The sequence below is a fragment of the Physeter macrocephalus genome, chromosome 14 (assembly GCF_002837175.3).
Source record: "Physeter macrocephalus isolate SW-GA chromosome 14, ASM283717v5, whole genome shotgun sequence".
Taxonomy (NCBI): domain Eukaryota; kingdom Metazoa; phylum Chordata; class Mammalia; order Artiodactyla; family Physeteridae; genus Physeter; species Physeter macrocephalus.
Genome location: NC_041227.1, coordinates 81,626,177 through 81,651,727, shown reverse-complemented (window position 1 = coordinate 81,651,727; position 25,551 = coordinate 81,626,177). Strand labels below are relative to the sequence as shown.

At 56.1% G+C, this 25,551-nt stretch overlaps 2 protein-coding genes across 3 annotated transcripts in view; one reads left to right on the top strand and one right to left on the bottom strand.

The window, feature by feature from the left end:
* COPS3 (COP9 signalosome subunit 3) overlaps positions 1 to 6,785 on the bottom strand; it is an 18,611-nt gene extending 11,826 nt beyond the window's left edge. The window contains exons 1-2 of one of the 2 annotated variants that reach the window (XM_028499952.2): positions 6,650 to 6,785; positions 2,376 to 2,505 (exon numbers count right to left, since the gene is read on the bottom strand). In XM_028499952.2, coding sequence (XP_028355753.1) covers positions 2,376 to 2,505; positions 6,650 to 6,704 — 185 coding nt within the window. In that variant the 5' untranslated portion in view covers positions 6,705 to 6,785. The remainder of the gene's footprint in view (positions 1 to 2,375; positions 2,506 to 6,649) is intronic. The other variant, XM_028499954.2, reaches the window with a different exon arrangement.
* A 2,969-nt stretch (positions 6,786 to 9,754) lies between these two features.
* Positions 9,755 to 24,010, top strand: NT5M (5',3'-nucleotidase, mitochondrial). Its single transcript, XM_024127939.2, has 5 exons — positions 9,755 to 10,021; positions 13,610 to 13,710; positions 18,554 to 18,614; positions 22,069 to 22,183; positions 23,439 to 24,010. Exons 1-5 carry the CDS (start codon positions 9,755 to 9,757, stop codon positions 23,579 to 23,581), a joined length of 687 nt encoding a protein of 228 aa, XP_023983707.1. The 3' UTR covers positions 23,582 to 24,010.
* The last annotated feature ends 1,541 nt before the right edge of the window (positions 24,011 to 25,551 follow it).

Here is a 25,551-nt window from a genome sequence, read left to right as displayed (position 1 = left end):
ACGGGGGAGGCCACGGCAGTGAGAGGCCCGCGTACCGCGGAAAAAAAAAAAAAAAAAAAGAACTTTCAAAAAAGAAAACTCCGTCAAATGAGGCCAAATATCAGGTTGTCCTAATACTCGTGAAGTAACTGAATATAAACTCATAACCAAAAATTTTTTAAAATACTTTTCTTTTGCGGTCCAATGTGCTCAGTACTGCTTTATTCAGCTAGAAACCCGCTGTGGGCTTTTCCTGCCTGAGCAGAACACACCAAAGCTACGGGCTGGCCGGAGGCCACGGCAGCGGCTCATGGTTACGGTGCTGCCCCAGGACCCAGGGGATGCTGGGTGACCTGGGAGAAAAACTAGCTGCAGGGCAGGACCGGAAGGAGTGGAGCGCTGAGGAGAGGGACGACTCAGGCAGGTGGCCCATCCCGAGCCACCTGGCAGATGGTGCCACCCAGTGCCATCGTAAGCGCCAAGAGGGGATCGGAGAGGTTTCGAGAGAGAAATCACATAAGCTACCACCACTTAGACACGGCTTACATGTAAACTGCAAGCTCTTCTTTAAAGAAAACCCCAAAACGGAATGGTTTAAACTCATTTCAAGAAAAATCGAATGGGTATTACTGCCTAATGACAGTTTCTCCATCTTTCAACTTGTACTTCCATCTATATAGTATTACTTAACAATGCCACCTTACATCTATAATTACGCTTTCCAAGTATCCAAATGTGTCCAAACAATCTCATTTGGGCTTCACAATAGGTCAGTAAGGCACTGTGATTTCCATTTTATAAATAAAAATATGAAGCTCAGGGCCTCAAACCTCATAATCAGCAGAACATAGATTCAAACCCAGGGGACTGGAAACAAGGTCGGGTTCTTCCCAGGTTTCCTTTAACTGATATACAACGTAAAACACCTTCTAGCTTCAAAGAGCTTCCACACACATCACCTCACTTGACATGCACATCCGCATAAGCTGACGTGTGTACAAATCACGCTTTCTGTTCTTTTAATCGGAAATCACAGGCGGCAGAAATCTTCACCAGCCATTCCCAACCCGCAGAAGCTCCTGCAGCGGAGGCCCTGCTCCACATCTGCACCGTCTGAACAGTGGCTACAGGCAGCTCCTGAGCCCTTGAGGTCTAGCAAGTGCAACGGAGGAACTTAATCTTTCACTTCACTCATCCGTAAAGATTTACGTTCAAACAGGCTCATGAGCTACCGACGGCACCTTCCTCCTGACGCATACCTGTCTCAGAACCTCAGTGCAAGTGGAGCCAGACCCTCACTTTAGGTCAATTTCTTCTCAGTTTATTTACATTACCTCAACTTTCAAAACAACCACAAAATCCCAATTTATAACACTACAACATCAAGATAAAAGAATTCAACTGTCAAAGACACAGTCACAAGAGTTCAACAGACCAACTGAAATAACGTCTATTTAACTTGGTACAGCTTAAAACAGCTTAAACTTGTACAGCAACTATAGTTTTTTTTAAAAGGGGAAAAAAAACCAGCTTAAACTTGTCTGAAGGGAACTGGAAGCAAGGCTGCTCTGATCACTGGTAACTTCACTCAGTAGAGCCCCTGTGCCCTGTTCTGTCACTCTTCCCTCTTTTCTTTCTAAGTTAGAAAATGGGGAGAATCCAATGGACTACATGAATAGAAGTATTCAGATAAACGCAAAGTACAGTGCCCTCAACTGAGATGGCCATTCATTTTTTAAAATACATTTCAAAACGTGTATAAACATACGAGTTTTAAAAGATGATAAAACGGGCTTCCCTGGTGGCGCAGTGGTTGACAGTCCGCCTGCCGATGCAGGGGACGCGGGTTCGTGCCCCGGTCCGGGAAGATCCCACGTGCCGCGGAGCGGCTGGGCCCGTGAGCCATGGCCGCTGAGCCTGCGCGTCCGGAGCCTGTGCTCCGCAACGGGAGAGGCCACAGCAGTGAGAGGCCCGCGTACCGCAAAAAAAAAAAAAAAAAAAAAAAAAAAAGATAATAAAGAACAAAATATAAAAGCACCTACTGTATAGCACAGGAAACTCTACTCAATGCTCTGTGGTGACCTAAATGGAAAGGAAATCTAAAAAAGAGGGAATATATGTATAGTTGATTCACTCTGCTGTACAGCAGAAACTAACACGACATTGTAAAGCAACTATACTCCAATAGAAATTAATTTTAAAAAGTAAAATAAAAATAAAAGCAATGATTCGCCGCATCGAGTTAAAGGTAACTACTACAACAACGTGACTTTAGTCGTGCAAAAGAGCTCACTGTCATTTACAGGGCTTACTGCATACACCAGAAAAAACCCAAAGCCAGAAAGTGCAGCGTTGAGGTTAAGCGTGCACAAAATCATCAAGGAAAATGCCCTTACAAAACAGCAAGGACTCCCAGGGAGTGCTCCTGGACATCCAGAGCCCCAAGCACCGTGTCCAGATGGGATAAGTTCTTCGCAAGGAGTTCCCCACTCTTGTTGATCAGTTCACAAAGCTGAGTCATCTGCCCTGGAAAACAGGAATAACACTATCATTCAGTTATACCATTAACCAACCCAAAGGAAGTCAAATCCCAGACTTCACACCTCACACGTGCAGGTGCCTGAAGGTGATTTCTTCTCCTTCATTTCAGATGAGGACCCAGAAGGGCCAAAGACATCCTGCCTGCAGCCTCAGCACTAAACGTCCCACTTCCTCTGGCCCCTGAAGGTTCCCCTTTTCTCCACTCCAGCTTCCGGTCCCCCAAGCCAGCGGCGTTCGCGTCACCGTCAGCACCACCGCACCTCTAGGACTATGACTGCATCTTACGGCTAAGCCTCTCGGTCCACTCCTTCCTCTCTCCTCCGCCTTCCCTCAGATCCCCACCATTTCCTGTCTGGACTCCACCGTCTTCCGAGGGCTCTGCCTCCTTCCACCTCTCTCCTCCAGCCCACGGCCCACGCTGGCACCTGGCGGATCTGTCTGAAGCACAACTCCCATCACACTCCTCCAGACGCACCCCCCCCAGCCCCGTCTGGCCTCCTGAGCCTCCCCTCACACACCAACGTCCCCGCTCTTGCCTTAGGCCTCTGCACGGCTGCTCTCCCAGCTGCGTGCTCCCTCGCCACTCTTCCACGACCCCCACGACCCGACTCACGCACGTCAACAGTCAGCCCGGGCCCCCCTCCCACGGCTCTTTGTCCTCTGTGCTCTCTGCATCCCCGGGATCCTGGTGTTAGGTCATTCACGTGAACTCAGGGGGAGAGTCGTCTCTTCCCCAGCTTCGGGATGCAGTGCTTACCTAGCACCAATCAATCAACAAGCAGCTTGTTGAATTCATCTAATTTATCCACCAATCTTTCCCCAATACCACAATATTATGTCTTAACAACTAAGGTACAGAATCTAATTAGACCAGAATTGGACTCACCGATTTCCCCCCAAGGAATTTTCTTAAAATTAATTGAGATATAGTTGATTTACAATATTATATAAGTTTCAGGTGTACAAGACACTGACTCACAATTCCTAAAGGTTATCCTCCATTTATAGTTATTCTAAAATATTGGCTATATTCCCTGTGCTGTACAATATATCCTTATAGCTTATTCTATACATAGTAGTTTGTACCTTTTAATCCCCTACCCCTATCTTGCCCCCTCCCCTTCCCTCACCCCACTGGTAACCACTAGTTTGTTCTCTATATGTCAGTCTGTTTCTTTTTTGTTATATTCATTAGTTTGTTGTATTTTTTAGATTCCACATGTAGGTGATAACAGGCAGTATTTGTCTTTCTCTCTGTGACTTACTTCACTAAACATAATACCCCCAAGGTCCATCCATGTTGTTGCAAATGGCGAAATTTCATTATTTTTTATGGCTGACTAGTATTCCACTGTATATATATACATATATATATGTATATATACACACACACATACATATATGTGTGTATATATATATATCATATCTTCTGTATCTAGCCATCTGTTGATGGACACTTAGGTGCTTCCATATCTTGGCAATTGTAAACACTGCTATGAGCACTGGGGTACATGTATCTTTCCAAATAAGTGTTTTCATTTCCTTTGGATATATACCCAGGAGTGGAATTGCTGGATTGTATGGTAGTTCTGTTTCTAGTTTTTTGAGGAACCTCCATACTGTTTTCCACAGTGACTGCACCAACTTACATTCCCACCAACAGCGCACAAGGATTTCCTTTTCTCCACATCCTCGCCAACATGTGTTATTTGTGGACTTTTTTTTTTTTTCTTTTGCGGTACGCAGGCCTCTCACTGCTGCGGCCTCTCCCGTTGCGGAACACAGGCTCCGGACGCGCAGGCTCAGCGGCCGTGGCTCACGGGCCCAGCCGCTCCGCGGCATGCGGGATCTTCCCGGACCGGGGCACGAACCCGTGTCCCCTGCATCGGCAGGCGGACTCTCAACCACTGCGCCACCAGGGAAGCCCTATTTGTGGACTTTTTGATGATAGCCACTCTGACAGGTGTGAGGTGATACCTCATTGTGGTTCTGATTTGCATTTTCCTGACTCACCGATTTTAATGGGTTATTCTGATGACAGACACCACGGCCACACTCTGTACTCCCACAACCCACCAGCTGTTTCCTGGTGACGGTGGAGGGTACACATATGTCCACGGGCATTAACCTCTCAAGTTTCCTCCTCAACAGTTCTCTTTCACATTTTGAACTTCAAGCTACCCATACCAGCTATTTCTATTTAGTAACTGAGTGATTTTTCCTATTAAAAAATACTTAGGGGCTTCCCTGGTAGTGCAGTGGTTAAGAATCCACCTGCCAATGCAGGAAACACAGGTTCGAGCCCTGGTCCGGGAAGATCCCACATGCCACGGAGCAACTAAGCCCATGCACCACAAATACTGAGTCTGCACTCTATAGCCCGCGAGCCACAACTATTGAGCCCACGTGCCACAACTATTGAGCCCACGTGCCACAACTACTGAAGCCCTTGCACCTAGAGTCCACAACAAGAGAAGCCATCGCAATGACAGTAGCTCCCACTTGCCGCAACCAGAGAAAGCCCGCGTGCAGCAACGAAGACCCAACGCAGCCATAAATAAATAAATAAACAAAAACACTCAAATGGCATAATGCTTAAAATCCAGGTGACTGTAGCCAGGAACTTTGATAATTTCTAGAGTTTCTTACTATACTTTTAAATTTTTACCAAAAATAAAGGAAACATTCCATTATTATCACACTGAAAAACAATAACAAAGAAAGTCCATGACCTCATTAGGTATCACCTTTCAAAGTAATAACACTAGGTGAACTAGGAAATATCAACACCAACTCATCATCACGTTGTTAGAGATCTCACTGGCAGGAATGAAACAGCTTCTTTGCAGTGATTTGGATCACCCACAATTAAGCATTTCAGCCCATGATTTTGCCCCAATTAAATAACCAATCCTGAGATGAGACCTAAGAGAAATGCTGGGTCACCCTGAAATCATAAGGCAGTCACCTCGTGCAGGCCAAGGGGAGACACACCTAAGGGCCACAGGGTGCGTGCGAAATGAACCCAACCAGGTGGGGGCCAACGAAACGTCCTCTCATCAGAGAAAGCTGGGACATTACGCCATTCCCTTCACTTAAGGTTCACGTGAGAAAATTCTGAATAAGAGCTGAGGAAACAAGCTCATTAACGTTTGCTATTCGGGGAGCATGAAGCACAGGCACGAGGTGCAGGGGCAGGGCAAGTGTCCTGTGCCTCTCTGTCCGGCACACTGATCCTAAAGCAGCGACTTGCACAGAGCGTGTGTGCAAAGCTTTCAGATGAGTGATCCTGCTTGATGCTCACGACCACAGCCCTAGTTCTGTCTTGTAAATTAGATTACCGGCCCGGGGAAATTAGGCGGCGGGCACACCGAGCGACCGAGACAGGACTCCAGCCCAAAGCTTCTAGGCACATGGCACCGCGGGAAGGAGAAACTTAAGCCCGTGGCACGAACGAACGCATGGATGGCTTCTTCACGCCTAGAGAATATGGCTCACCTGTGAAGCCAACTCCTACCAGTAACGAGAGAAACGAGACAGAACCGCCGCGCTGCGCCGCGCCCCACACCTGGGCAACCTCAGGGCAGCGCCTGCCCTTCTTACACAAGGAGACGGAACTCAGGAGAGAAGCGTGCCTGCCCAAGGTCACGCAGCTCCTGCAACTTTAACGGTTCCTCCCTCTCGGTCCTGACAACCCGGCGGAGTAGGGCCATTTCTACTCCACAGATGAAAAAACAGGGTGGGGAAAAAGGGCCTTACAGCAGCGGCCAACTACTTTAATTCTGGGCCCAGGGCTCGATACGCAGGTGATGAAACGAACGAACCAACGGCATGAAAATTAGGAAGAAAATTAACAACGGTCACAATTCTGCCCGCAAGAGGGGAGCCTGGAGCCAGGGCCCCCGGGGGACATGCGCGCCAAGCCTCGAGGGGCCCCGCCGCGCGGCCAGGTCGGGAAGGGCCGCCGGGAGCCGAGACCGAGGGGGCACCGACGGCGGGGGGCGGAGGCCGGGGGTCGGGACCCGGGCGGAGAGGCCGCCCAGCTCGCGCGCTCGTCAGCCCCGGCCCAAGCGCCGAGACCCCCGGCCCAGCCCGGACGCAGGCTCGCGGCCTGCGCCCACCGCCTCACCTTGGGCCGAGAGCTGGCGGACGCTGTTGACGAACTGCTCCAGGGCAGACGCCATGTTCCCGGCGGCGGAGGCTGCGCGCGCGGGACGAGGACCGGCGACCCACTGGAGGGCCTCGAAGGCGATGACGTCACGTCCGCCGCTCAAGCACCGCGAGATCTCACCTACCTGGGACCCGGCTACTGTTTCCATGGAAGCCGTTCTAGGGATGCCGCGCCGGAAGGCAGCGTTCTTTCCCTTCCGTCTTCGTTCTGTGCACACGCGAAATCGCTCCCTGGATTTAACGGGGACGGTGGGCAAAGGAAGGAACTGAACTCCTAGTTAGGCACATCCTTTCCGGATTTTGTTGGGAATGGCCGTCCCGTTTAACACCTTGCCAAATCCTCCAAGCCCGGCTTAATTGCCACCTCTTCCCTGAGGCTTTTCCTGCGAGGTAGTAGTCCGGCCAGGCAGGCAGCATGCGGTCAAATCCCTTGTCTATGACTTAGTAGCTCTGTGACTCTGGGCAAGTACCTTGGCTGTCCTCTGCCTTGTTTCCCCATCTGTACAATTCTCACGATAAACCACGTAAAATACTTATGGTTGGAGGGGAGTGGTGTGAAATGGGGCTGCAGGATAGACAGGGACCACGTCAAGTAAGCTGTGTTAAAGATACTGGACTTTTCCCCGAAAGATTGGGACGCCACGGAGAGTTTGATGCAAGAGAGTGGCATGATCAGACTTGCACTTACAAAGGGCTGTCTGGCTTTACATGGATAACCTCAGAGAATCATTTCGGAAGCTATTACAGTAGTCGATATGAAATATAATAGTAAAAATTGTACCTTGAAATAGAGATGGAAATAAATGGATGTATTTGGGACAAGTATAGATGAATGACTTTAACACTTGTACTCTAGGATGGAGGTGTCCCTGAATGCTGTATGGCAACATTTGGTCCTCAATCAGAAGACAGATATTTTGAATGATAGGACACATTTCCATGGATGTACATGGATTTTAATAAAAGCCAGAAATGTTGTGAGAAGTTAAGCACTACAATAATTCAAAATAGCCACAGCTACTAGTCATACTTTAAATTTTGTTGCCTATTTAGATTGTGGCATCTGTTCTCAAAGTGTGGTTCCTCAGCCCACAGCATCAGCGTCACCTGGGAACGTCTTAGAAATGCAAATTCTTGGACTCCACTTTAGACTTACTACAAACTCTGAGGGTGGTGCCCTGCAGTCTGAGTTTAACAAGCCCTGAAGGTAACCTCGATGCACACTAAAGTTTGAGAACACCTGCATTGTGGTAAAGAGGAGCCAGGAATCAAATCACACTCATTTCAAAACTGCTAAGAGGCATCCCACACTTCTCTCTTCCTCTCTAGAGTGAAATGACTGAAGGAGATGTGGGTAGAGGGATAACCTTGGATATATTCTAACTTAAAGCTATTCCTGTGTAAAATCCAGCAATTACTTGTTTATTTTTTTAACCATTTTTTTATAAATCTATTTTACTTATAAATCTATTTATTATTTTTGGCTGTATTGGGTCTTTGTTGCTGCACGCAGGCTTTCTCTAGTTGTGGCGAGCGGGAGCTACTCTTTGTCGCGTTGCGTGGGCTTCTCATTGCGGTGGCTTCTCCTGGTGCGGAGCAGGGGCTCTAGGCGCGCGGGCTCAGTAGTTGTGGCTCAGGGGCTCTAGAGCGCAGGCTCAGTAGCTGCGGCGCACGGGCTTAGTTGTGGGTTCTTAGATGTGGGACCTTCCTGGCCCAGAGCTCAAACCCGTGTCCCCTGCATTGGCAGGTGGATTTTTAACCACTGCGCCACCTGCGAAGTCCTCAGCAATTACTTGAGACACACCTTCCAACAAACAGCCACAGCGGTGAGTGGAGATACCACATTTAACTATCTGTTTTTCATTCTTTGAATACACATTTACTTTGTCTCTGATATGTGTCCAGCCCTGTGCCAGATGCCAGGTGTATATCTGTCATCAAGACAAAGTTCTTGGGGCAGTGAAGCTCTGGCTGCAGGAGTTACACACAAAGCGAGCAAATAAAATACTTTCAGAGAGTCAGTACCTGTTATGAAGAAAACGAAACATGGTCATGGGGTAGAGGAAGGTCAGGAAATGCTTCCAAGATGTGAAGGGTGAGAAGGAGCCAGTGAAAAGGGATCTGGGAGCGGAGAGTTTCAGGGACAGGAACAAATGTATGCCAAGATCTTTATACCCAAATAAGCTTGGTGTGTTTCTGGAAAAGACAAAAGGCTAGTGTGTCTTAGAGTATAGTGGGTGAGGAGGGTCCTGGTATGTCTCTGTTGGATACTGCTTGCCTATAACAACAGTAATAGTCTCTTATTCCTTCAAATTGACAATAAAAGATTTTAAAGCCAGAAGAAAAAAAAAGCCACCTCTAACGGGTTACATAACAATATTTATTTTAGATTCATTTGAAAGTCACCGGTTTTATTAAGGCTTCGTGATATCTGCACGGCGTTAATTGCTCTTCTAACAGCCTCTCCCCAGCCAGTCACCGTAAAGCAGGGGGCACCTCACCGTTTTGGTTCCTTCCTACTACTGTCACTCCCTGAAGTTCTTCTGCCTATTTGGTTGACTTATTTGCTCTGTGTCCCTCTCCCCTTCTAAAATGTGCGTTCCAGGGTAGCAGGACCTCGTCCACGTGGTCCACTGCGCGACGCCCTAGGGGCTCAGTAAACGTCTCCGCGACACAGGCCTGCTCCATCCTCGCTGCGGCACTGGGAGGAGGGAGCCCAGGCGCAGGATCCCGGGAGAAGGTGCCAGTGGAGATCCGGGGACTGCGGAAGCCCCGGGGACAGCCCAGCGCCCAGGGCCGTCCTCCAGGCCACGCCCCTCGGGCCCGCCTCCGCCAGCGCGGGTCCCTTTAAGGGCGGCGAGGCCGCAGCCTCGCTCTGGGGCTTGAGCTTGCGCGCTCGTCTCCCTCTCACCCCGCGCGCTCCACGCGCCCGGAGCCCCGCGCGCCCCACGCCTCCCGCGCGTCCCCGGCCCCGCGCGCGCCCCCCGCATCCCGCGCCCCCGTCCGCAGTGTCTCCTCCCGCGGACATGGCCCCGCTGTTCGCGGCGAGCGCCCGCCAGGGGCCATGATCCGGCTGCGCGGCTGGTGCGCGCGGAGGCCCCGCGGCGCAGCGGTGCCTGCGGGGCCCGCTGGGCTGCGCTGGGCGTCGGGCGGGCCTGCCGGCCGCGCCCTGCGGGTGCTGGTGGACATGGACGGCGTGCTGGCCGACTTCGAGGGCGGCTTCCTCAGGAAGTTCCGCGCGCGCTTCCCCGACCAGCCCTTCATCGCGCTGGAGGACCGGCGCGGCTTCTGGGTGTCGGAGCAGTACGACCGCCTGCAGCCCGGGCTGAGCGTGAGCATCCCCGCCCCGGCCGCGCGTGGCCCTGGGAGTCGCCACCCGTAGCACCGGGTCCCAGGGGCCTCTGCGTTCGACAGCTCTTGGCTGTCGTCGAGGGCTTCTCAAAATTCAGGAGCACATAAAGCGTAATATACCTAACTCCCCATCTTCAACTGACTTCTAAATTTTGGCCTCAAGTCACAGTCCCGTTTCTTCCTCTACCTGAATTTGATGAGCATCTATACCATCCCTTCTTTTTTCCCCTTTTCCACCAAAGCGTGGTTCCCAGTAGCGTTGAGGTTGCGAGTCTTCCTGGACGGCACACGGGGAGTCACGGTGGGTCCGGATCTACTCCTTGGCTTCTCCCCTGCCCCAGCCCGCGCAGCGGAGCACCTGAGCTCCGACACCAGGAACGTTCTTAGCTCGCTTGGTTTGTCCCTTTAAACTACTTGGTGAAAGGAACGGGATCTTTCCGTGGACCAACTTAGAGACCCAACGTATTCTGCTGTCCCTCAACTGGCCACCTAAGGTGGCTGCCAGGGGGAGTCGATGATGATTTTAGAACCTATTTTGTAACCGCAGGTTGCTGCATTCCCTCCTCTGCGGGGCAGCCATTATTTTCTCCCTCGTGAGGTGAGGAAACCTGTCCCATGTCACAGCCAAGAAGGGTCAGCCTGGATCTGAGCTTGCCGAGGTCATTCAGTCCTGTCCTCTGTCCTCCTCTAACAAGCGCCAGTTCTCTGATTTACAAAAGGCATCGCGACAGTAATTTGGTTTGTGGAGGGGTGGGTGTTAAAAAGGAAATCAAGCGCCGTTTCTTTTCATTAACACCAGGCGCTTCAGAAGGCAACTTTCCCCTGAGGCTGGGGTGCTGACCTCTCCCACTCCCGGTACCTAATTAAAAACTTTAAACCGGAGAAAATGCCCGAGTCATTTTTGCAGGCCCAGTAACGTTCTCCCCTGCCCTGTGTGTGTCTTCGTTCATAGACGGCGCTCAGCGTTGCCGTCCGGCTTCTTCCTTTCCTCCCAGGACCGTGTTACTGTGATGCCACCAAGCCTGTTACTGAGATGGAAGTCCGTGTGCCCGAGGCACAGGGAGGCCAAAGAACACCAAAACGTCAGAGTTTGGAGCAGAGAAAGGTCTACTGCAGGGCCAAGCGAGGAGATGGGTGGCTCGTGCCTTAACAGCCCCAAACTTCCCGAAAGCTCTCAGCAAAGCCCTTTGCTAGGAAAGGGGAGGGAGGGGCGTGGTTAGTTGATGCAGACCTCTTGGTGTTAGACCCTTTGTTCTTGAGGTCAGGTCATGGACAGGTAATGACGTTCCTGTAAATCTCCACCAAGCAAATGTTATTCTCTGTCCTGACAAGAAAGGGCAAGGTCTTACGGCACAATTTCCACCCTCGAAGGTCCAGGTCCTGGCTAAGAGGTGGGGGTCTCTGCGGGGGCCGGTTACCCTTCCCCGGAGCGTTCGTCCAGCACCACGTCTGGGTCCTTCCGCCAGTGCCCAGGCCTGGCTGAAGAGGCAGATCTCAGCTGGCGGCTCCCTCAGGTCCAGGTCCTGCGGACTGCCACTGCCATTAGGTCGCCCGCCCCCCAGCTCTCCAAGGACAGTGGCTCTTCTAGTCCATTGTGCCAATGTGCAGACCCCGGGCCTGAGGGAATGCGTTACTGTCTTCCAGGAACAGGGCCTGGGAGCGGAACTCGGGCACCAAGGAGGGGTGCTCTGAGAGCTCACTGTGTACTGCTGCTCCTGGGAACATCGCAGGCAATGGGGCTTAAACAGACGCACACAGGACCTTTATCCCCGGGCACAGCTCACAGCAGGACCTCCCTGGTCTCCCCTTGGCGGAGCTGGCCCAGCCTCTGCGTTAAAACCTCCCTGTCTGGGCTTCCCTGGTGGCGCAGCGGTTGAGAGTCCGCCTGCCGATGCAGGGGACGCGGGTTCGTGCCCCGGTCCGGGAGGATCCCACATGCCGCGGAGCGGCTGGGCCCGTGAGCCGTAGTCCGCCTGCCGATGCAGGGGACGCGGGTTCGTGCCCCGGTCCGGGAGGATCCCACATGCCGCGGAGCGGCTGGGCCCGTGAGCCGTGGCCGCCGACCCTGCGCGTCCGGAGCCTGTGCTCCGCGACGGGAGAGGCCGCGACAGTGAGAGGCCCACGTACCGCGCAAAAAAACCTCCCTGTCAAGCACCCGGCTTCCATGCAGAGGCATCCCTGCTTTACAAAATGTGGGTCTTTCTGTGTTTGCTTTGAGCCTCGCTTGCCAAGGGGTGAGCAGGGCAGAGGGGAAGGAAGGCATAGCTCATTTTCACTGACTTAGAATCTTACACTGTTAGGGCAGTTGAACGGGCCTCAGAGAAAGGAAGTCCCTTGAGCAGGGTTTCAGGGAAAGTTGACGGGGAGGGAGGTAAGCTGGGGTGCTGAGGGGAAATGGTTAGCCCTGGGCCACAGCCTGCTTTCCACCACTCACACTGCTTCCCTTTGAGTCAGAAGCCCCAAGTTCGAGTTCTGACAGTATCACCCCGAAGTGGCCTTGGAAAAAAGCTTCAGTGAAGCCCAGTTTCCTCATTTGTAAATTGGGGATGGCAGCTCTTGCCGCTTGTGGGATGTGAGGCTCAGACAAGAGAGGGCATATGTTAGCAATAAGCACAGATTTGCTTAAGCCCATGCAGTTGACAACAGTATTGCCCGTGTGACCTCTGTGTACTCCCCATCTGTCGCCGTGGTGGCATTTGTTCTGGGGGGTGGGGCTTCTGACGGCGGGTGGGGGGCGTTCCCTGCATTGCACACATGGGACATGGTTTCCTGCTTCTCAGAGGCTGGGGGTTGTCACTTCCCCCTTGTCCTGGCCCTGGAAGCGGGTGACATACTGCAGACTTGAATTTGGCCAGCAGCATAAGAGGACACTCCTAGCCGGGCGGCTGGGGGCCACCGTTTTGCCGTGTGACATTAAGTCAATCTCTTCCCCATTCTGAACCTTGGTTTTCTCACATGTGAAATGAGGGTCTGGATTGGGGGCTTTTAAACTGTAAAAGCAGCAGAATAGTTTGTGTGCGTGTGTGTGTGTGTGTGTGTGTGTGTGTGTGTGTGTGTGTGTTTTAACGAAGCATTTTATTGGCATCCCAACGCGTAGCTCAGATAAAGAGCTGTTCTGCTGATGTGGTGCGGAGCCTGGCGCTCTGCCCGGTTGGCCTTCTGCCCGCGCCCCCATCCCTCGTGGCCCGGCGGTGCTCTGAAGGGCCTGAGCTCCTCCAGCTGTTGAAAGTGCGATTCCAGCGCCATGGCAGGACCCAGCCCACCCTCGCTGCCTCCAGGGGGCCTCTGGCCCTTAGAATCAGGCACACGTGTGGTTCCTGGGGGCCGGCCTCCTGTCCCCGCCAACTCCAGCAGGGCCTGCAGCAGCGCTGGCTTCAGAATCCACAGCCCCAGCACCGTAGCTGGTCCCCGTCGGATCCTCGCAGCAGCTGGATCCCTCCTGCAAAGGGGCCGGAGCGCGCGCCAGTGCCAGCTCCCACCCAGCCTCCCCCAGGAGCTGCGTCCTCGGGGTGTGGGCACGCGGGGTGCTGAAGACCCCGGGCATCACCTGCTCTTCTCCCCCTCTCAGGAGAAGGCCATCAGCATCTGGGAGTCGGAGAGTTTCTTCTTTGACCTCGAGCCTCTGCCAGGCGCTGTGGAGGCTGTGAAGCAGATGGCCAACCTGGAGAGGTGAGCTGGTCGCGGCCCAGGGTCCGCGCCCCTCCCCGCATCACGTCGCCTCTGCTCCTTGTTCCTCGCCCTGCACGGGCCTGCGCGGTCCATCCTCACGGGGCAAGGCTGCAGGCTGTTAGGATGCTTCCATCCCGTAACTTGGGAGAATGTCGAGTCTAATTTGACGGGGTTCGCTGGGCGTTCGGGGTTCATTTATCCAGCACGTATCTGCGAACTGACTGTTAGACGCCTCTGGGCACCAGCGGGTCGCAGGCGAACAGAGCGCGTTCCCCGCTCTCCTGGAGCTTACAGTCCAGCCAGAGAGCAGGTGTTAAGTAGAGCATCGCGTCCGGGAAGGCAACCACGAGCCGGGATCTGTGCTGAACACAGAGAGCCAGGCGTGTGAAGGGGTACGATGGGGAGCCCTGGGAGATGGGATGGGGGAAGCGGCAGCAAGAGGGTGAGGGGACCGTCTGCCTGGTCCTGTGAGCCGAGACCCCCGCCCCGGAACCGGCGCCCGCCGCCCGTCGAAATTCGGTGGCGCCTACAGTGCTCCCCTGAGGACCTCAACAAAAAATAGCCTGAGTGAGGTACACTTCACAGACCCTACACCCACAGGGTTTTTAGCGGGTTCACAGAGATGTCCAGACGTCACCATAGTCAACTTCAGCACATTAACAGTCACGACCCACTCCTGCTCTCTGCCCTCAGCCCTCGGCAACTGCAGTTGGCTTGCTGTCTCTGGATTTGCCTATTCTGGACGTTTCATACACGTTTCTCACGATACCTTGCCTTCCGTGACTGGCTTCTCTCACTCAGTATGATGTTTCCGGGTTCACGTGCGTCGCAAAGTGAATCAGCACTTCATCCCTTTTCACTGCTGAGCGATTCTCCGTTGTGTGGAGATGCTACGTTCTGTCCATCCGTTCCTTAGTTGGTAGATCTTGGGTGTTTCTTCTTTTTAGATATGAAGGATAGCACTGCTGTGAACATTCATGTACCAGGTTTTTTGTGGCCGTATGTTTTTGTTTCTCTTAGATGTGTACCAAGGAGCGGAACTGCTGGGTCATATGCTGAATCCAAACTACTTTCAAAGCAGCTGCACCATTTTACATTCCCAGTAGCAAAGTCTGAGGGATCCACCTTCTCCTCCCCAGCACTTGCTATGGTCTGTTTGATGCCAGCCGTCCTAGTGGGTGTGAAGTGGTATCTCATTGTGGTTTTAATTTGCATTTCTCTGAAGACTGACGAAGTTGAGCATCTTTTGGTGTGCATATTAGCTATTTGTATATCTTTTTTCGGATAAATGGTTATTCGAATCCTTTGCTAATTTTTATTTTCAATTTATTTGTCTTTTTTTGTTATTGTTAAGTCATAAGACTGCTTTATATATTCTGGATAACAAGTCCCTTGTGAGATATATGACTTGCAGATATATTCTCTCATGCTGTGGATTGTTGTTTTACTTGCTGGGTGGTGTCCTGTGAAACCCGAAGTTTTTATTTTGGTATAGTTCAGTTTATTTATTTATTTTTCTCTTTCGTCGTTTGTGTTTTTGGTGCCGTATCTAAGGAGCCTTTGCCTAATCCAAGGTCACAAAGATTTGCTCCTATGTTTTCTTCTAAGAGTTTTATAGTTGAAGCTCTTATATTTAGGTCTTTGATCCATTTGAATTTTTGCATATGGTGTGAGGAAGGGGGTCCCATTTCCTTCTCTGTCGTGTGGAAAATCCAATTGTCCCAGAACCATTTGTTGAAATGACTCTTCTTTCCTCCGTTGAATGGTCTTGGCTTCCTTGTTAAAAGTTAATTGGCCACAGATGTTAGGATTTACTTCTAGGCTTGTGTAACTTTTATTGCTCACAATTTTGCTTGAATTTAGCAACCACGATGACAAATGAAACATAAGGTATGATTTGGCTTTCACCGTGCCATGTAACTGCCTTCAAACATTGTCCGCCTTCAAAGTTCTAACGTGATAAATAGGCATCAGAGAAACACAAAATGCTTAGAGTTTGAGTTGACCTGTAGGATGGTTTGGTTGGCAATTTGTCTTTAGACTTGAGTCCAGGCCCTGCAGAGTAGTGTATTCTACTCTGGTCTATGATTTGAACCTGATTTACACCAGAATAATGTACTATAACTTCTTCCACCCGTAGCAAGAGCCTGGCGAGGCCAAGAATGTGTATTTTTGCACCGAAGCCTTTAAAAGCTCTGTTCTTGTCTGGATCCGCATCTCCTGGACCACGTTCACCAGCTGTATTCTGGGGAGCTGGATTGCACGGTGGTTAAGTCTCAGTCTGAACTGGAGTTAGACCACTTCTCCAGAATGGAACCCTCAGCAAGTTTCTAAGCTTTCAGTTGCTTTATCTGTAAAATGTGTGCAGTGTAAACGTTAGCTGCCACTGTTACCATTCTGCAGGACTTAATAGGTGTGCAACAGAAGGGTGTTCTTTTTTTTTTTAATATTTATTTATTATTTATTTATTTATTTTGGCTGCAGCGGGTCTTAGTTGCAGCATGCGGGATCTTCGATCTTCATCGTGGCGTGAGAACTCTTAGTTGCGGCATGTGGGATCTTAGTTCCCCGACCAGGGATCGAACCCAGGCCCCCTGCATTGGGAGTGCGGAGTCTTAACCACTGGACCTCCAGGGAAGTCCCAAGAAGAGTGTTCTTTGACCAAGGCAGCGTGGGAAACATCCATGAGAGGTGTCTTTCCTGTGCGACTTCTCAAAGCTTTTAGTTTGTGGACGTGCCTTGAGATGCTTCAGCGGGCGGCAGGGGAGGAAGCTTTCTGTATTTTTCGTTTTTTAATTTATTTTTATTCTTGGCTGCACTGGGCCTTCGTTGCTGTGCGCGGGCTTTCTCTAGTTGCGGCGAGCGGGGGCTGCTCTTTGTTGCAGTGCGTGGGCTTCTCGTTGCGGTAGCTTTTGGGGAGCACGGGCTCTAGGCACGTGGGCCTCAGTAGTTGCGGCACACGGGCTCAGTAGTTGTGGCTCACGGACTTCGTTGCTCCGCGGCATGTGGGATCTTCCCGGATCAGGGCTCGAACCCGTGTCCCCTGCATTGGCAGGTGGATTCCTAACCACTGCACCGCCAGGGAAGTCCCAAGGGGGCAGCTTTCTTCTCGTGGGTTCTGGCCCGCAGCACTTTTTCACAGCTGCCCTATTAACGCGTTTGCAGAAATTCCAGTCTGAGATGTCCAGGTTGAGACCACACCACTGGTCCTTTACTTCCACTTTGGCTCTTAGCTCGGTGGACGATTCTGACGGTCAGTCCATGCCCAGAGTTTGGACTGAGAGAGGGGTCTAGTGGATGGTTAATGGAGTGGTTGGCTCTGTGTCTTGTGCTTTGTGCAGGAAATAAGCAACGTGACGTGTTAGAGGTCACCGGGGAGGGGCTGCTTCAGGTGCAGACGCCTCTCCAGGGGGGTGATATCTGACGTCAGACCTGCAGGACCGGAACGAGTAGTGAAGGGCGGCAGGGAGCAAGGGGACAGGCCCTGGGAGGGGAAGGGGGTTGCGGACTCGGGTAGCAAAGGAGACCAGGAGGGTGAGGTTTCAGTGAGTGTGGGGCCGGTGAGATGTGGAGGAAGAGGTCGAAGGGAGAAGGGTGTCATCTAACTTAGGTTTTAAAAACGTGGGCTCGGGCGCTGAGTTTGGCATTTCCTTGGCATTTCTCCAAAGAAGAGCTACAGATGGCAATTCAGTGCGTGAAAGTTTGTCTCAGCATCGTTCGTCCTTAGGGAAATAAGTCAGAACCACAGTAAAAAGCCGCGCTGCACCACTAGAATGGCTGTCGTCAAAAAGGTGGACGATCGTGGGCGTAGCCAAGGATGGAGAGAGCTTGGAACCCTTGTCGCTGGCGGTGAGACTGTAACCGGTGCCGCTGCCTTGGACGCCGCACGCTCAGGATGTTGGCTACGGAGCCGCCCGTAACCCAGCCGTCGCACCCGAGAGACACGAAGACGCGGGTCCACACGGGCCCTGCGCACGGGCGTCCCCAGCGCCACGGTTCCCGGGCGGAAGCAGCCCCACTGTCCATCCGTGGAAGCGTGTCAGCAGACGTGGAGCATCTATACAGGGGACGTCGCTGGGCAGTAGAAGGGCCCACAGCTCCAGTGCCCTGGAAAACATGACCCTAAATGGAAGGAGCCAGTCACAGGAGACCAGGCACCGTGGGGCCCCGTTAACATGACACGCCCAGAACAGGCAAACGCACGGAGACAGGAAGCAGGCAGAGGCCCAGGGTGCCCGGCACGCCGCGCCCTCTGCCCGGGGCCTCAGTCTGACGGAGGCCTCTCGGGACTGCTTTCCAGGGATCCCATCTCCCGTGGCCTCGGCCCGATGAGACAGTAGGTGCCGCTCCGGGGGCAGGCGCCAGCTCGATGAGGACTGGGGGCCAGTGGGCACCGTTGGCGGGCCCGGGGCCGCGGGAGGAGCTGGCGCGGCACAGACCGCGGGGGTCCGCCAGGGTCCGCGGGAGCGCGCCAAGCCCGGGCCGCCCGGCCGCACCCCGGCTCAGCTCCTAGGTTTCCTGCCCCCGCGCCGTGTGAGGCCCTGATGTACGTCCCTCGAGTAGCTGGCTCTGGCCCTGTAACGCCTTCCTCGCTGGCCGGTACTCGCCGATTCTCGGCATGTCCGGTCACGTCCCAGGGACGGCCGCCGCTCAGCTCTGCCGACCCGTACGGCCGGCCGCACGGGGCCGCCCTGTGGTGTGCCCGGCCCTGAGCTGGTGTCGGGCCAGGGCTGGGGTCACACGCGGCGGCCGGGCCGGGGGGACAGGGCGTCGCGGGCCATCGGGGGCCGGGCTCGGGCAGGGGGACGCTGGCGCCCAGCCTCACCCTCCGCCTCTCCCCCAGCACGGACGTCTTCATCTGCACCAGCCCCATCAAGATGTACAAGTACTGTCCCTTCGAGAAGGTAAGACGCCTGGGCTTGGGCCTCTTCTCGCTTTGCCCCGTGTCCCGGGGAAGGGCTTGGACCCACACCCACGGCCGCCGCCTGCCGGGGCTGCCCCTCCTCCCCGCCAGCCTCCCGGCTCTGGGCCGGGGCCTCCTCCCAGCAGAGTCTGAACTTCTGCTGCGCCCTCTGGGTGGACCCGGCGAGGCGCCAGGTTCTGTGGGAAGGTGAGCGTCCCCGTCGGGGCAGCATCGACGTGAAGGATGGGACGAGGAGAGGATGTGGGTCAGGGAGGGGCCGGAGGCCACCCAAACCAAGTATTTGGGCACGAAAAGCCTCAGAGAGGTGAAACAGTGAAGCTGCACTTTGCCACGTCCTCACTTCGTCATCTTCATTGAAAGTAGGTAGAATTACGTAAAACTGAGACTTCTCTGGAGGTTGGGAGCTTGCAGGGTTGCCAGACCCGGCGGGATGGTCTGTCCCCCGGGGGCGGGGGCGCACCAGAGGCGGGCCCAGGGCCGCTCCTGCCCCGAGGACGCCGACGAGCTTCCCAGGTCTGGGGAGGTGGGGCTCGGGGCCCGACCTCGGCAGGGGTCCAGCGTGTCCTCTGGGGACCTCTCCTCGCCCGGCTCCACGTGAGGAGCAAACACACACGGTCAGCCAGCGTCCGGCGCCTCCTGCGCGTCACACGGAAGGGACGCGCCCTCATCGGGGTGTCGCGGGCGCTGGCCTCCACCGTGCGCCTGGTGCTCAGGACGCCCCGCAACCCGCCGGGACCGTGAGTGCAGCCCACCCCGGGGGCGAGTGACTTGGCTTGGTCAGCGGGGGCGGGCGTGGGCCCGGAGGCATGTCCAGGCCCCAGCAGAGCAGTGACCTGGAGGCCCGGCATCCCCTGCACGCTGGCTAGAAGTGGGCATTGTCCGGCCCCTCGCGAGACCCCCAGCAGAACCTCTGGGAGTAGCCAGCGTGTTTCCACGAGCCCCCAGGTGCCCCGTGTTTGAGAACCGCTGGGCCGCGGCAGCTGTTTCAGCCGGGGCTGCGGTGGAGGCGGGGCGGGCTGTCGGGCCCTCGGTCCTCATCGCTCCCCCGGGGTTCAGGTAGCATCTCTTTGCTCACCACCCCGCCCGTGCAGCCTCAACCCAGCACTCCCCTCTGAGCTCCAGATGGCTCCGACCTGCCGTGTCTGTCCCCGGGGTACCGACGTCCTTGTCCCGCGTCCGCCCCTCCCTCCGAGGCTGGAAGCGCCCCCCTCCCTACCCCTCCGTACCTCAGCAAGCCTACTTCCTGCTGATGCTGTTTCTCAAGCACACCTCTGTCTCCGTGGCCATCTGCGGAGAAATGCTGACGTAGCCTGCGCCGGTGCATTTCAGCTCCACGCGCACACCCCCGGGGGTGCGGGACATGTCCCGCTGGCCCTACTTGAAAGCCTTTAGTTGTCTCTGCAGCAGCTGTGTCACCAAATGCCGCTCTTCCCTGAGGCCGTGGAAAGACCTCCGCCCTGGAAAGTCCGCCTAGTAACTCTTTTGCTGCATGTGGTTCGGATTCGGTTTGGGTCATCTTGACAGATTCTGGTTCGGGAATAACACCGCCACTTTACCTCGGATGGCTCTGTGTTCGCCAGGCCGAACTCTTTCCTGCCCAAGTGTCTTCAGGGACCAGAGTTACGACTGGGTGGAAAACGAGCCGCCTTCCCTCCCCAGCCCCGCCCCGCAGCGGTGCCCTCGGACCCCGGCCCCCACCCTGGCCGAGCCCGGGAGTCAGACGAGAGCTCTGGGTCTCAGGCCCCCCACCCAGCCTCTCAGGGCCTCCGTCTCATAACCGGTGCAGTTGTGCCGATGCCTCCCCGGGTTGTAGGAAGGCTGCAGAAGGCGGCATTCACCGCCTTGCTAGCCGTCAACGTCACCCCTGTGTCTTCTCTCCGGCCCCAAAGACCCCGACCCAGCACGAAAGAAAGAACCTCAGTGCACTTTTCTCAAGCCAGAAAGCCTGGGCAGTTTCACAGTTGATTATCTTTTCTGCATTCTTGGATCCTGGAAAAATAAGTTAGGTGCCAAGTTACCTATACAGTTTAATTAAAAACTACGTTTTGCAACGTGGTAAATTTTTTTTTAAAAAAGGAAGGAAGGAAATTCTGCCAACTCTAGACGCTTCTCTAACTTTCCTTGATTTCCCAGATTTTCTTTGATGAGCCATTACTTTTGCAATAAAAAAGTAAATGCTTTTTTGGTTGGCAGTCGTCCGGCAAACGTTTACCAGGCACCTGCTGCAGCAGTAGGCATCTGGGGCTTAAAAAAGCCGTGTCTTTGCTCTCGGGAGCTGAGCACAGTGTGGCAGGAAGAGAGACAGTCATCACTCTGTCACAGGCTCTGTGGTCACCCGGGGAGGAGGCCAGGGCAGGTTCCTTGGGGAAAGTAAGAATTGGGCGGAGTCATGGAAACGAGAAGGCAAAGCTCTCGGAGGACAAGATCTGAGTAGACCTGATGCGGCTGAGGAGAGAATCTCTGAGCTTAAAGGTATCTCAGTGGACACCCTCCAAACCGAAGAGCAAAGAGGGAGCAGAGCCTGCCTGCTCTCCTCCCCGGGGTGGCCTGGAGACGCAGCTCCGATGGCTCCCCGTGGGCCTGGAACGCATTCCTGCGGGACATCCGCGCCCTCCATGGGGTGGGCCCTGCCCCCCACCCTCTGTCATCCCCTTGTTTTACTGCCTCAGAGCCTTCGGGGTGCGCATCTGCCGCGCGGCTGTTGTGAGGCTTCGGTGCGGGGTGCGATGGGGCCCTCGGAGCAGCTGAGCTGGAACCGGAGCCCCGGCCGCCCCACCTCCCCTGGCCACGCGGGGGCTGCCGTGCCCCCGTGAGGGCCTCTCCTCCCAGCCAGAGGCCTGGGGTGTCCGCGCCCTGGCCCGGTGGACGGCCCAGGGGTCAGCTCGTCTGCTGTCAGTCCAGCTCGGTGTGGAGACTTAGCCTCGCGAAGCTGTTTTGTGAACCTGACGGCGCCCTGTTATCTTGTGATGGGGGGGTCTTCCTGAGAAGGTGGCCAGTGTGGTCATTTGCATGGGGTCCTCCATCTGCTGGATAAGGTCACTCAGGAGCAGGGCGTCGGGGGAGCCCCCGGACACACCCGCGCCCCCGGCACTGGCACCATCTGCTTGAGACCCTCTCCCGCTCCCGTCATGGGTCCAGTTCTCCCGTGGCCTCCGGACGAAAATTCACCGGGTAGGACAGGAGGACGGTCAGGCTGTAAGGGGTTGTTTCGATGCGCCTTGGAGCTCCGTCCCCCTTTCGTTGCCCTAGAGCCTCGCCGCAGGGGCCGGGGCATCTGCTCGGAGCCACGATTCTGCCGCTTTGTGGCCGAGGGGCAGGGACGGTCCTGCTGTCCCCTGAGCTTGGCCGTCTCCCGGGGGGCCCTCTCGCAGGAGAGCCGGCTGTGCCCCCTCACGGCTCCACCCCCCCCCACCCCCCTCCTGCTGTCGTTCCAGTACGCCTGGGTGGAGAAGCACTTCGGCCCTGACTTTCTGGACCAGATCGTGCTGACCAGAGACAAGACCGTGGTCTCCGCCGACCTCCTCATAGACGACCGGCTGGACGTCACAGGCAAGTGGCCTGCAGCAGGGGAGGGGCGAGCGCGGCAGCCAGGCCTCACGGCCCCTGACCCCCCCACTCACCAGACATGTGTTAGGCGTCACATCCAGCCTTAAGCCGCGCGTGGAGCGAGACAAGATTCTTCTCCGCGTCCGGCCTCAGAAGGGGCCCCACTGGGAGTCAGGAAGAGCGGGTCCTGGCTCTGGGGTAACTCACTGGGTGGCCTTGAGTGAGTCCCTTTACACCTTGAAGCCTTGCCCTCGTACAAAAGGAGGGCTGGACTCTGGCTTCCAAACGTTTGTTTTTAGCAACAGAACCCCCCCCCCTTTTTTTCCCAGAAGTAAGTTGGACTGAACCTCATGTTAAGCAGAAAAGCAAAGCCTAATCGCTCACGTTGAAGGTGGTTTGGGAGCTGTATTTGTCCCTTTTGCTTATGGGTGACCCCCTCCCCAAAATAAACAAACAAACCTTGGATTTGCTTAGAAAGGAGAGGGGAAACTTATTGGTTCATCAGACTGAAAATCTGGGGTAAGAGGGCTTCAGGCACAGCTGAATCTAGGAGCTCAAACAACCTCCATCAGAATTTGGTTTCTTTATCTCCTGGTTCTGCTGTTCTCGCTGGGCCTGCATACTCTGGCAGACGCTCCCCTCCTGGTAGCCGTCACTAGTTTCAGGGTTAGATCCTATTCTTTCAGACACCTCAGTGGGAAAATTTGAAATATTCCTTCCCTGAGGATTTTTGGAGCTGGCTTGGGAAACATGCCCATCTCTACCCGGGTCAGCGTCCAGAAGGTAGAATCCACGGTGTGCCCGCCACTGGCCTCCCAGACCGCACGGTTTCCCTAGGACAGTCAGGGCACAGTGCAGAGGTGGGGGAGGCCATGACTTCGAGGGGCCCAGGGACCCACTCAGCTTCTGTGGGGGGCAGGGGAGAGGCCGTACCCAAAGGGCAGGTCACCACTGGCGGCGTCAGCGTGGACCCAAGGGACTGAAGCCTGCGGGGCTTGTGGGGCCCACGGTCAACAGCTGGTGACAGAGCTGGTCCGGGCAGCGCAGGATGGCTGGGCACAGGGGCGGGGAGGGCGGGCGTCTTGACGCTCAGCCTCCAGCAGAGGCCGCGGCCGTAGGGAGCGCGTGGTCACTGTTTGCCGAGCACCCGCCGTGGGCTCTGGGGCTGCGAGGGGGCCCGCGTCCAGCCCCCGTGAGACAGGGCTGGTGCGATCGCCTGGGGCCCCGACGTGGGACTGAGGTGCTGCTTTCCCCCCAGGGGCCGAGCCGAACCCCCGCTGGGAGCACGTGCTCTTCACGGCCTGTCACAACCGGCATATGCGGCTGCAGCCCCCCGGCCGCAGGCTGCACTCATGGGCAGACGACTGGAGGGCCGTCCTGGACAGCAAGCGGCCCCGCTGAGCTGGCTGAGCCCCGGCCCCGCGTGCTGCCCGGCCCGGCCTTACCTGCACCTCGGGGCAAGGCTGGCCCAGGGCCCTGGCCGGGACGCGGGCAGCCAGGCCGACCTCAGGCCTCCGGTCGGGGCGGAGCCCGGGGCGTTGTTCGGAGGGGACAGCCCTCCCCTCCCTCAGGGAAGCCCCCTCCCCGGCCAGCAGCCGCCTGGTCTGAGGGTGACGTAGGAGCAGGTGGGGACACCAGCCCCGCTCTGAACCACGGCCCCTGCTGCGCGGCGCCCAGGGGGTCTCCCCCGTGGACCTGCCCCGGATCCCGCAAACACGGTGCCAGTTCTGGGCCATGCCAGGCTCTGGGCCAGGGGTCCTCCCCGGGCCCCGCCTCTGACCGGCTAGAGGGCTCTGCCCACCCCCTCCCCCCGCTCTCCCCCCCACTGGAGGCCGAAGGCTTGGATGTTCGCTGAAGGCGTGAACAATAAATGCTGTTCTCTAGTCCCCGCCCCAGGGTCCTCCGGCCTCTGGCCCCCGGGCGCCCAGCTGTCCCCCTGCACTGCTGAGAGCCTGGGTTGGGGGCGCAGCTTGGTGGGTCCGCCTCACCACGGGGCCGCCTGGGGCTGGGAGGGTCGGGCCCTGACGGCGGCGCAGCTGGCAGCGCCGGCGGCCGCGCTGTCCCAGGCGGGAAGTGGCCCCGTAACCGGCCACCCACGGCCCGCGCTTTCTTGGCCGCTCCTGGCCCTGCCGTGCTCCCCAAGGCTGCCCTCCCGGGAGCCCCTGGCTGTCCCTTGGGCCCCGGGGGCGGGGCGGGCAGGAGGAAGGGTGAGGAAAGCGGCCGGTGGGTCCCGACTGGAGGGTATCGGAGCTGCATCCCGTGGGCTGGAGGCCCCTGGCCTGAGCAGGGTAGTGTCCGGAGGGGTCCTGGCCGCCCTGGCCCGTGGCCCGGGAGGGGAGCGAGACCCTGGGACTCCGGGGGCACAGGAGAGCAGGTCACCCGCGCCACGGGGCGTGTCACCTTCTTCCTGGGCTCTTGGCTCTGCCTGCCCCTGCCGGCCTCCAGCAACAGCCTGCCCACCGGGTCCTCTGCACCCGCCCTGCCAAGGCCTCCCTGCTTAGAATGGTCAAGTCCGGATGCCCCAGCTCTGGGCCCGTCCAGGACCGCAGCCTCTGCCTGATGAGAACCACGCCGTCCCCTGGACGTGGCCATCTTGTTCACGGCCGTCTTGGGCTCTGTTGGTTTCTAAAGCCTGGGCTGGGGGGGCGGGGCTGGGGGGGTGCTTCTTTCACGCAGAGATGTCCTGGGGAGGGCCATCCCTCCCCAGCCCCGGCAGTGTCGTTGGCACCGCTCTCGTAGCCTGTGCCCTGAGGTCGGCTCTGGGACCCCACGTCTGGTGGGCAGACCTCTCAGCCGGGAGACGTCTCCGCGGGGGGGATGCTGAGACCCCCCCCCCCGCCTGCGCTCCAGGCCTCTGGTGCAGTGCCGGGTGTGAGCAGGGGTGGGGTGAGGCCCAGCCAGAACCCCTGCCTCGCATCTGGGCTCTTCCAGCTGATGGCTGCCCTGGGTTTTAAAGGCCAGTTTAGCTCAGCTGGAATCACTCATCCGGAGGTACCAGCCACTGCAGCTGCCTAATCAGTTCAAGGAGAAAAAAATCATTGCAGGGGCCACGGTGTCTGGTTACTTCCTCAGGGTGCCAGGGAGCAGGGGGGCCCCTCCCACCAGGTGACATTGACGGAGGTCTGGGTGGAGGAGGGGAGAGCCCTCCTGGCCCTGGCAGGGTGGGAGAGGCACTGCAGAGGCCCTGGGGCTGCCAGTGAGGGAGCTAGGCGGGAAGGAGATGGCCAGACAGGCCTGGAACCTGGAGCAGAGGGGGACTCGGAGGTGGTGGCTGTGACGGCTGGGCCATGGGCCGAGACTGCCCTCCTTGGGAGGCAGCCGGGGACACAGGCAGGACCGCGGGGCTCTGTGATTCCCTTTTTGTCAAGCAG

Coding starts and splice junctions, on each gene's coding strand:
- NT5M (XM_024127939.2), top strand. CDS start 9,755: ATGATCCGGCTGCGCGGCTGGTGCGCGCGGAGGCCCCGCGGCGCAGCG. Junction 10,022..13,609: donor GCCTGCAGCCCGGGCTGAGC/GTGAGCATCCCC, acceptor TCCCCCTCTCAG/GAGAAGGCCATCAGCATCTG. Junction 18,615..22,068: donor AGTACTGTCCCTTCGAGAAG/GTAAGACGCCTG, acceptor CTGTCGTTCCAG/TACGCCTGGGTGGAGAAGCA.